Below are 10,076 nucleotides of genomic sequence, written 5' to 3'. Positions count from 1 at the left end.
CCTCCATACTTTTTAATCCCTTGCAGTTCCACAGAGTAAGATTCCTAACCTATCGTCTTTGGATCGTTCGTTTTACATCTACCAACGGCATCTTTGTGAATCACTGCTTCGATCTGTTTTGTGATAAAAGAATGGAATTTCTCCGTTTCTCGTCACGTGTATACGGCGTATTACAGACACCTGAAGGAAATCTTTCTTCGTCGAATGGAACGCGAGTCCTTCGACGTTTCCTAGCGATATTTTTACCTTTCACAACCGATTAAACGATCGATCAAATTCTACACTCGAAAATGTGGACGAGAAATAACAGAATATTCGAAAAGAGTGGAAATTTCGATAGCAAAGAGCAAAGTAAAGAATTTCGACATTGTATATCAACGAACAGAAACGAATGAGTCCGGACTCGTCCGAACTCTCTCGAGTCAATATCGGATTGTGATCACATGGAACCCCATGCCACGTTATTAGAAGTTTAAATGTGGTCAGGATTTAACGTGGCTATTAAATGTAGTAAAATATCATCAAGGAGCACGTAACTCGAAGATTTGTTGCAATTCGATGGAAAAATATATTTTAGACGAATTTTACTCTTAGTGGAACGTTTAAAGAAATTTATCGCTGTAAAATTGCGGTAATCGTAATATTTTGTACAATAAGAATCGAGACGAATGTAGGCAGTTTGTATTTATCAGGATATACACGATAAAGATCCTGTAATTTCCAGAATTTCAACAGGTTTCCTATTATTTATTTGCTAGTGACTCACGACTTATGGTATTCGTACGAAGGAAAACGTTTCTTACGTAACGTCCACGTGGTATGGATAACCAGAAAAGAAAGAATAAGATCGATACACGAATATACCTGTTAATAATTACTTTCTACCAGCTAATAATTTTGAACGTTTATTGCCACGAAATTAAAATTATCCCTTCGATAAAACAGAGTTAACTTTTCGTAAAACTATAAATTCTAAAACGAGAAACTTGCAAACAACTCGTCGATTTCGCTGTGCGGCGAAGGAAAAAGATGAATAAGAAGTGGCATTTCGCTGGAAAGGGCAGGGTTTTTTGGTTGCGAGCAATTGAAGGGTTTAAATCCCATGACGAGATATTTCCACCTGTTCGCAGGTTCTAGCGGAAATGCTGAATCTCGCACGGCACCGAAGGGGCTAGACTAGACAAATCGTACACGTTGAAAAAAGGTTGCCAGGTGACGGAGGGTCGAAAGACGGCAGGTTAGAACGCTACACCTTGGTTCCGTAGATATCGTGGACGTCCCTGAAATAACACGAGACGCCGAAGGTGGCGACCCTGTAGGTGGCAGTCGCGCTGGGTTCCTGTTACACGATGCGAATCCGGCACTGGCGCCCCAGTCATGCCAACCGATGGTGGGGAGACAGTTACGTTTCACGTGACACGCTGGCGCCTTGGTGGTAGGGATCGATCCGTGATCACGTGACCGTTGGCGCCGAGATGGTGGGGACGCACCTACCACCCCTTCGGGAAGAACGAACTGGAGAGGAGCGAACCACGGCAGGAAGACCGGCGGCATTCTGACCTGGTAAGTCGCCAGTGTCGGATCGTGAGAAAGTGAATAAGACTAAAGTATCGGAGGACATTTAAATCGACCGTGTAAGCGACACTCGTTTTTAAAAGCGAAACGGTTTCGCCGCGAACTGTCTACGACGCGGACGCGATTGAAGGAATACGAGCTACGCCAAACCAAATTACGCTTATTTATTACAATTCCTACGTCGTACGAACCTTCGACCGATCATTTTTATTCGTTCGCTGCTAGTGTGTGTTGACGCGCTATTGTAACGCGTTCGGTTCTTTCTTGCTCTTTATCCTCGATCGAGAGAGACAGTTTGGACGAAACCGAGGATACGCGAAGAAAAACAGAAAGAGTCAAACACAGAAGAAAAGAAAAAAAGGAGTACTATAGAAGATCGAGAGACCGGTAGCTACTTTGGACAGCAAGAATAGGAGAGACGAAAGTAAAGTGTGTTGTGCATGGAACGCAAGGGATAACAAAATCGGTAGACCAGCTTTTTTTTTCCACAACTTTCTCGAACCCCGACAGATTCTCGCCGTTGTATATATTGTTTTCGCGTAAACGGCCTCTAGGTGAGTGATATTCGAAGTCATCGCCCGAAACCAAGGTCCTGTTACGTGTATATATACACGCGTACGCACACGTTCGACACGCGTGTATTCCTCTGTTAGTTTTATTTTGTGAAGTGTTGAGCAGTGTCCTGGGCGAGGTAAGCGTCTTGCCGTGCGAATTCGTGCCAACTTCTCTAGCCGTGGCCGTATCTTTACGATCGATTTGTGCATGCTCTGTCTGGTCGCGCCGGTGAAAAACGGTTTGGCAACGTGGCACGTGAATAAAGTGACACCGCGACGACGACGACGACGGCGACGGCGTCGGCGACGGCGCTGAGAAGAGACGGAAAATACGTCTGATCTTATACAACGAGGATTCGTTTCGCGTCGTCAACGACCACCAGAATCTTGACACGTACGTACACACACCGTGGAATAATATCTTCGATCGCAAGTAGCAGCAGCAGCAGCAGCAGCGGCAGCAGTCATCGCATACACAGCCGAGAAAAAGAAGAGAAGGAGGTGGTGGTGGTGGAGGAGGAGGAGGAGGAGGAGGAGGAGAGTTTGTGCCGCCGCCACCGTTTCTCTTTGTCGTGTGTGTGCGTGTTTCGAGAGGTTAGAAACGCCACGGGATCATGGATCTGCTTTGCTGCGAGAACACCGCGGTCGAGCGCAGAGCTTACGCCGATCCTGCCGTACTTGGCGACGACCGTGTGTTGCAGAATCTTCTGAAAACCGAGGAAAGATACGCACCCAGCAGTTCTTACTTCGAGTGCGTGCAGAGGGACATCTCGCCGCTCATGCGCAAGATCGTCGCGGAGTGGATGTTGGAGGTGAGCGACTGTTTCCGGTCCACGTGTCGCCCTTGAATTTTCCAAAATTTCACCATTAACCGAACCTTATCGTCGCTCGTACGATCACGGCTAGATACGTTACGTTGTTTTTTACGCGTCTCGACGAAACTACCAACACGATCGATGGTATTTTGCGGGAAATCGTCGATGGAAAAGTCGAAGGAAGCGTGAAACGCGAGACTCGACTTTTTCGATAGTCGAAAAGGGTCACGGGTTATATACGCGTCTTATATCGCGATAATTTCGATTGGTTTCAACGAGATTCGTTTTACGCTGTCACGTAGAATGGTAGGTTTCGATAACTCGTTAAGTTATTCAACGTCTGTGCAGTGAAAACGAAAAAGAATTATACGTAATTATATATCGGTTATCGTTGTCATTTTATACGGCCCACCAGTAAACACTCGCGTTACGTAAAAGTTGGCAATAATATCTCTCGCACGAACCATTTCCATGCAACTATTTATTAACAATGTATCGATATAACATATACCGATAGCATTATCGCTTGTATCATACGTAGAAGCATTAATAAACTACGATCAATCACGTTTTAAAGTTCCATCTGCGAATACTTAAATGTCACGACGTCGAGCAGTCGATATACCAGTAGGATTTCGTTTGTCATCGAGAACATTAACAGGCCGTAACGCGTACAGGCGTAGAGTGGTCGAGGTTTTTCATCCGAAAGAGATCGCGTGACGAGGAATTCTTTGAATCCAGGGTGTCACAGCCGAGGGAACCTCGTTAGCGTCGAGTAGATCGAACAGAAAATTCCGTTATATCGGTGCGTTTAGAATTTGGGTAGCGCATGGAAAGCTCGCGGAACGTATAACGTTCGTGACTTATTTTCGGCCGCGGTGCGAGAAAGAGAGAGAGCGAGAGAGAGACGTCCGATGACGTCGAACGCGCGTCCGGGGTCCCTTTAAAATTTAAAAAACACGCTTGTTGCGTAGGTACGCAACCAACGGCTTTTGGCTGGCGGGGCGCTCTCGCAATCTTTTACACCGTCATTGACGGGCGGTCGAATCATGTCAGTGGGATCACTGCGTTACGTCACCTGTGCGTTACCAAATGCGTATCGACGCGGACAAACGCGACATTTGCAAATCCGGAGATTCGAATCTTCCCGAGAACCTTCCTTTTTCAGCCAACTGTGGAGTTAAGTTAAACTTTGGTAGAGGAAATTTCAAATACTCGAGCGGAAGATTCTTAATGCAATTCCCTAGATAAATCTTGAACGAATCTTATGGCAATTTATTAGAATAATAATTCTCTGGATAGACTTTGCACTCGTATTTCGAAAATTCGTATAAACTTAAATATTTAAAGAATTAATATATAATATATATCGATATATATTATACGATAAAACTGTTGGACATCGTAATCGAAAGGTGCAAGATATTAGCCAAAACGAAAACGAAGGTGAACTTCGCCCTAGATGTTTGTCGCGTAATCGGATTCGTCGGTAGACTTCGGTTATGATAATGAATTCCTGCTTCCGGATCGAATTGTAAGATTCCAAGATTAATTTTTTCTTCGAACGCGCCTCCGGCCCTCCGACAATGTAGTCTTCGCAGCTCTCGGTTACATTTAAATTTCTGCTTTTTGAGTCGAACGGAAATATCTGTGTTTCTCGGCGATATCGTTTGCTCTATCTGGCGACAAAGTATCTTTTTCTTTTCTTTTTTTTCCGCTCATGACTAACATTAACGGTAATCATTTCATTGTTCGGTATCCTGGTTGATCATTTGGTCGGTTCGGTTTCGAATTTCCTACGCATACATATGTATACGAGATTCGACCGAATTTGTTTGGCGATCAACGACGATCGCTTTCTTTTAGTTAGCTGGTAAGAGACGTTGACCGACTCTTTTGATCGTTGAAAAGCGAAACATTGTAACACAGGACGTCCTTTCATTGGGACATTGATATCGTTTTAAAGAAATAAATCCGAACTCGTTAAATTTTGCAAATATCGTGCGTTATCGGGTATTATGTTCCAAAGCGTGTTCAGTAACCAAGGTTCGAAATTTAACGGATTAAAGTTTCGTAATTTTGAATTTTTTCCACGCTGAATTCGTCATATTTTTTAACGCTCGAATTAAATTGATATCAGAATTATCTAAAATATCTGACCAGATTTAATTGTACGAAGAAATCGAGCGATCGAAAATCAGAAATTCGCGCGATTCAAATCCTTGGGCTTTCTAGTGATGTAACGTTAGTTAAATTAGAAATCGTTGATAATCACCGGTATCCAGCCACGATTAACCCTCCGTTGTCACGTTTCGTCACGAAATTACACCGAGATATTTAAAATCTCGGTTGTATAACTCATTTTATAAATACCGATAAGAAGGATCTATCTAATCTATAAGTCTATAAATCTTAACTCCTGATGCAATGTACATACATACATTCGTCGGTTTTGACTTTCAATTCATTCCGATATTATTGGCAGTGGATGCCGTAACGTTAGAGATCGATTGTTCCACTCGAATACGATAGTACATTGCATAAAAATGTCCGATTTTATTCGAAGGTAACTTTCAACAGCGTCTCGAGTGTTCTAATCTAATATAAAAACTTGCGATTTCACTTTTTATCAATTTACAAGTGGCGCGAATAGCGTCAAACACTCGAGGTACTTACGCTATGCTTATAATCAGAACTATAAATGTCAAATACTTACTAATTGCAAATTCGTTAAATACTCTCGCATCCAAGTTTCTGCTACGAGATATTTGGTAATTTGGTAACGTAACATTTTACAATCTACCGTAGTGAACGTCGAATGTTTAATAAGATTTACCGAACATCAAACTTGTCGATAGTAATATAATTAACGCTAATCGTACTGTTACAAGCATCGGACAATTGCAAATTCGCTAACGCAACTTGAAAACAACTTTTGTTACTTCCGTTTTCCATTTTTCCATCTTTAAATCTCGCACAAACGCAGCAAACTGATCGCGCGATTCAGTTGCAAGAAAGTAAGTCACGTCGGAAGAATAACAAATAAGACGCGAACCAGTAAAGGCATTAATCGGTGGGAAATTTAAATCCGTCGATTCTCAAGGTGATTCGATAATCGTGGATCGTTGGCGTTAAGACGAAAGATATTAATCGTATTTAAACGTCCTTCGAAGTCCCTCGAACGATCCGATGCCTCTTAACCAGGCCGATTTCCTGCGATTCGCGGTTCAAGGTCCGGTTTATTCAGCTGCCGATTGATTTTTTTGCACGATTAATTACAACGATCGGGAGGTTTGTAAAGTCGGCCTTGAATCATACGGGTACGTCGGGAACGTGACCGGACTGGATCGTGTCGTACACGCGTGTCGAAGTCCACTGCTTTGAATTCTTTGGTATTAGAGGCACTCGCGAACGATTCATTCGGTCCAAATTCATTCGACGTTATCCTTTCGCTTCGTTGTCGCGTCTCTCAGGCGTATTTCACACCGAGGCATGTCTTTCGTAATTGGTCAATTGCTAAACTTGAAGAATCTTGAGAATAAAAAATCTCGATTTCCTCGGAAGAATCGCACGATCTCTTGGAACGAAATCATTGGTTTAGGGTTAAAGGTCGCCGATGTATCGATTTGAAATCCCGTTAAATATGCAAATTTGTTTCTGTTTATACTCTTCCGCTTAATCTTCGCGGCTTTGATGTGCTAATAAGAGTTTGGTTGCCCCGACCATGGTGTTTCTCGAACGAAATCCTTTTAGAATGGAAACGTTAATTGTTGTAGTTCGGAATAAATTACCATGGTAACCTAATTGGTTCCATGTTATCGGTATCGGTTTGAATAATTTGTAAATGCAACGCGTTAAATTCAACCTACATTCCGTGACAGAAGACGGGATAAGAGAACGTAGAATATAGAACGATATGACGGAACAGATTTAATTTTAAATCCCAACATTATTCACGACGGAAATACTTTGTTGGCGTCAACAATTCGTTAGTTAAAACGAAACGTTTATTTGTTAGCCAAAAATATTACAACGTTGGATTAAAGTTTATTCGAACACGAGATACACGATCGCCTAATCTTTCTTCGATGAACGTGAAATTATAAAATTTGAAATAGAGAATATCGACATTTTCGAGAATTTAAATGTGTAAAGATGTGCTAAACGCGCTTATCGTTTTATCATTTTCTACGACTATCGGTATCAGCGGCAAACTTTACGTTCGATAACTATTCAATACGATCCATGACCTATTCTAATGAACAAGATCTGTTAAAATCACAAACGCTCGAATATTTTGTAAGGTCGGAAGATCTACGGATCGCAAATAGTCCCATTGAACTCTAAAAGAACATTGGCTGACCCCCGGAACGTCAAAAGCGTTTCCTTTCTTCTCTTTGTCGGATCTGTATCGAAGGACGGATTAAAGTTTATCGCGACAGATAACCAACGTAGAAACCTCTCTATCTTCTGCCACCACTTGTATATAGTGTATAGGAATGCTCGACGATCGGCGAACAGTTGTTAGAAGCCGTTGCCTAAAGCCTGATAGGCCAATACAAAGCGTTGTCCGGAAAGTTCGCGTGTGGTATCGATAACTCGTGTTCCATAAGAGATAACGATAATCTGTACGACGTTGTACACGCGTATTGTGCAGTAATTTGCAGCTGGATCGTACGAAGAAACGATTTTCTAATTACAAACAGTGACTGCGAGTGATATTTGCGCGTATCCTTATCTTCCGATCAAGCGTTTTTTTTTTTTATTTTTTTATTACGTTCTATACATCTCATTTTCGTGGTATCAAATGTTCGTAGTCAGGCGAAAGGAAGGCGTTTAAGGAAGTCCGATAATCGGTGCAACAGTTTCCACAGAGAGAATGACAGGCAAGATTATGAAATGCAAGTAGTATGGAATTTTCAGCGTTTCGATGCGAATTTTTGCAAAACGGTTCGTTAAACTAATTATCTGCGGTGGCGAGGGCTAACGGATGACCGTCCGGCAGATATACAGACGAGTTTGTTGGCCCACGGTTTTTATCGGCTAGCCTTCTCCGCGTTCCTTAATTCCAGCTCGAAACGTGTTCGAACGAGAGATATCGGGCCCCAATTCGGCCAAACTTTCTTTAATATTTGAACAGATGCACGATGTAATTATCCAAAGCCTTTTCCCTTAATTCTTCTCCTTTGCAACGGCCGATCGAGCCGGATGGTTCCGCCTTCTTCTTTTAATGCACGAAATTTGCTCGCTACATTGTCTCCCTCTGCCATGTAACTTCATTCAGCTTGGACAATAGTTTCGGTTTTTTCCGTGGACGTTTTTATATTCATAAGTGTCGTAATTTTTGTGTAATTCTTTCCGAATAAATTCGAATAATTCCTCTTTACTTTAGCTTGTAGATTAAAATTTGACCAACGGTGTGCATAGCGAACCGAAAACGCATCTGTGCGACACACTTTGTGCCCTGAACGTACAAAAACGCCGCCATAAATCGCCACCCCAGAAAGGATATTGGTAAGCTTGGGTCGATTCGTAGAAACGACCACCTTCGAAACTCGAAAAACCCGACGTCTTTGAAAGAAATGTCGCTTCGACTATCCACGATGATTTACAAGAATAACGCTTGAAAAATAATTAGGCAGTGAGCGATAACAAGGGCTCCGTAGATAGAAATTAACTTGGAAAGATAACAATGATATTCATAATGAAGACGTTTTTGATGAGAAAAGAAATACGATTTTTAGTTCCTTATTGAATACGATTTTAGACGCTCTTTCAACGTCGATGTAATTCAAAGAAACTTTATCTCATTGAATCGAGGCGGAGAACAGCGTAGTTCATCCCCGTTGAAAGGAGATCGCCATCCAAAAAGAATCTTTCAGTCTGAGATGTAAATTACTCGAAACATCGACCGAGTAACATAATTCAAATAAAGTAACCGCAAAAGCGTTACAGATTGTAATAGAATTTCGTTGAATCGAATTATTCTAATTTGATCAGATTCTACAAGTTTTCATTTCGTTTCATTTTATCGCTAGATCTTTCTAAGGGAAAAAGTCTGTTTCGAAATTGACCGATCTATCTGCCCCTAAACATTGTCTTCTCTAAATAACAATCGATTAAATATTAATTTTCTTATCCGCCAGTACATCTAGAGTGGAGTATTCCGTTCGAACAAATTTTAATTCGTAACCTTTCATTCGCTCTAAATGTTCCCATACGATTCTCACGTTACCTATTCCGCGTACATATAATGGATTTCGATTAAAAGGATCTAAACTCTGTCTTATCAATACGCTTCGTAATGCTCCCACGTTCTCCGAAGTTCTAACCTCGACTGGCCCAAACGTAATCTTCCACGGATCTTAAGGAAAAAGGCATTCTTTCATGCTGCTAATTGAACCTACAGTCATTAAAACTTAGACCGCGAAATTTTTGCCTTTTTCTTTTTGCAGCCTCGTAACGCGTTTAATCGATGATGGGACACAGACAATTATTTCGTTAAACCGGTAGTACTAATTGGTCGTGGTATACGCACGACGAAGCGCAATTAGAAGAAGGGGTGTTCGAAAAGGGTGGAATCGTCGGTCACGCTCAATAAGTCGTGACGCAACGACGATTCGTACGGCTGCGCTTAAACCGGTAGGAAAGCAACCGGTGGGACTTCGGCTGAGTCCACCGCTGGAAAATTTCGGTCAACCTCCGTTCCGGTAGTGCGCGGGGACACGGTACAAGTAATTTTTGTAAGCGATAAGTTAACTCGTTAACTGGACTCGACAAATGGCGACGAAATTCTGTACGAGAAGTAAAATTTAAAGGCAACGGCGCGTTAAAACACGGTGATTCTGTAAGAAAATAAATTGTTTCGTCTCGAGCGTCGGCGATCTGTACGAAGAGTCGACACGTTCTTCTCGATCGATATCTTTCGGTATGCAGAATTCGGAATTTTGTTTCTTGAACTTGTATTTCATATCTTGATACCTGTATCTCGTGTTTTGCGTCTGATTTTTCGAATTTGCGGTAATTGTTATTCGAAGAGTTAACAATATCGACAGAGGCGTCGAAACGATAATCGTTTAATCGAAACGATAATTAACGCGGATAACGCCTTTAACAAAATCCGTGTATTGTA

General features: G+C 41.9%; 1 protein-coding gene across 1 annotated transcript in view; it reads left to right on the top strand.

The window, feature by feature from the left end:
* Positions 1-1,193: 1,193 nt before the first annotated feature.
* LOC100642333 (G1/S-specific cyclin-D2) overlaps positions 1,194-10,076 on the top strand; it is a 52,213-nt gene continuing 43,330 nt past the window's right edge. Inside the window, exon 1 of the mRNA XM_012310915.3 lies at positions 1,194-2,941. Within this exon, the coding sequence (XP_012166305.1) occupies positions 2,744-2,941 (198 nt within the window). The 5' untranslated portion in view covers positions 1,194-2,743. The remainder of the gene's footprint in view (positions 2,942-10,076) is intronic.

This window comes from Bombus terrestris, chromosome 8 (genome assembly GCF_910591885.1).
Source record: "Bombus terrestris chromosome 8, iyBomTerr1.2, whole genome shotgun sequence".
Classification (NCBI taxonomy): domain Eukaryota; kingdom Metazoa; phylum Arthropoda; class Insecta; order Hymenoptera; family Apidae; genus Bombus; species Bombus terrestris.
This window is presented reverse-complemented; position numbering and strand designations above follow the sequence as displayed.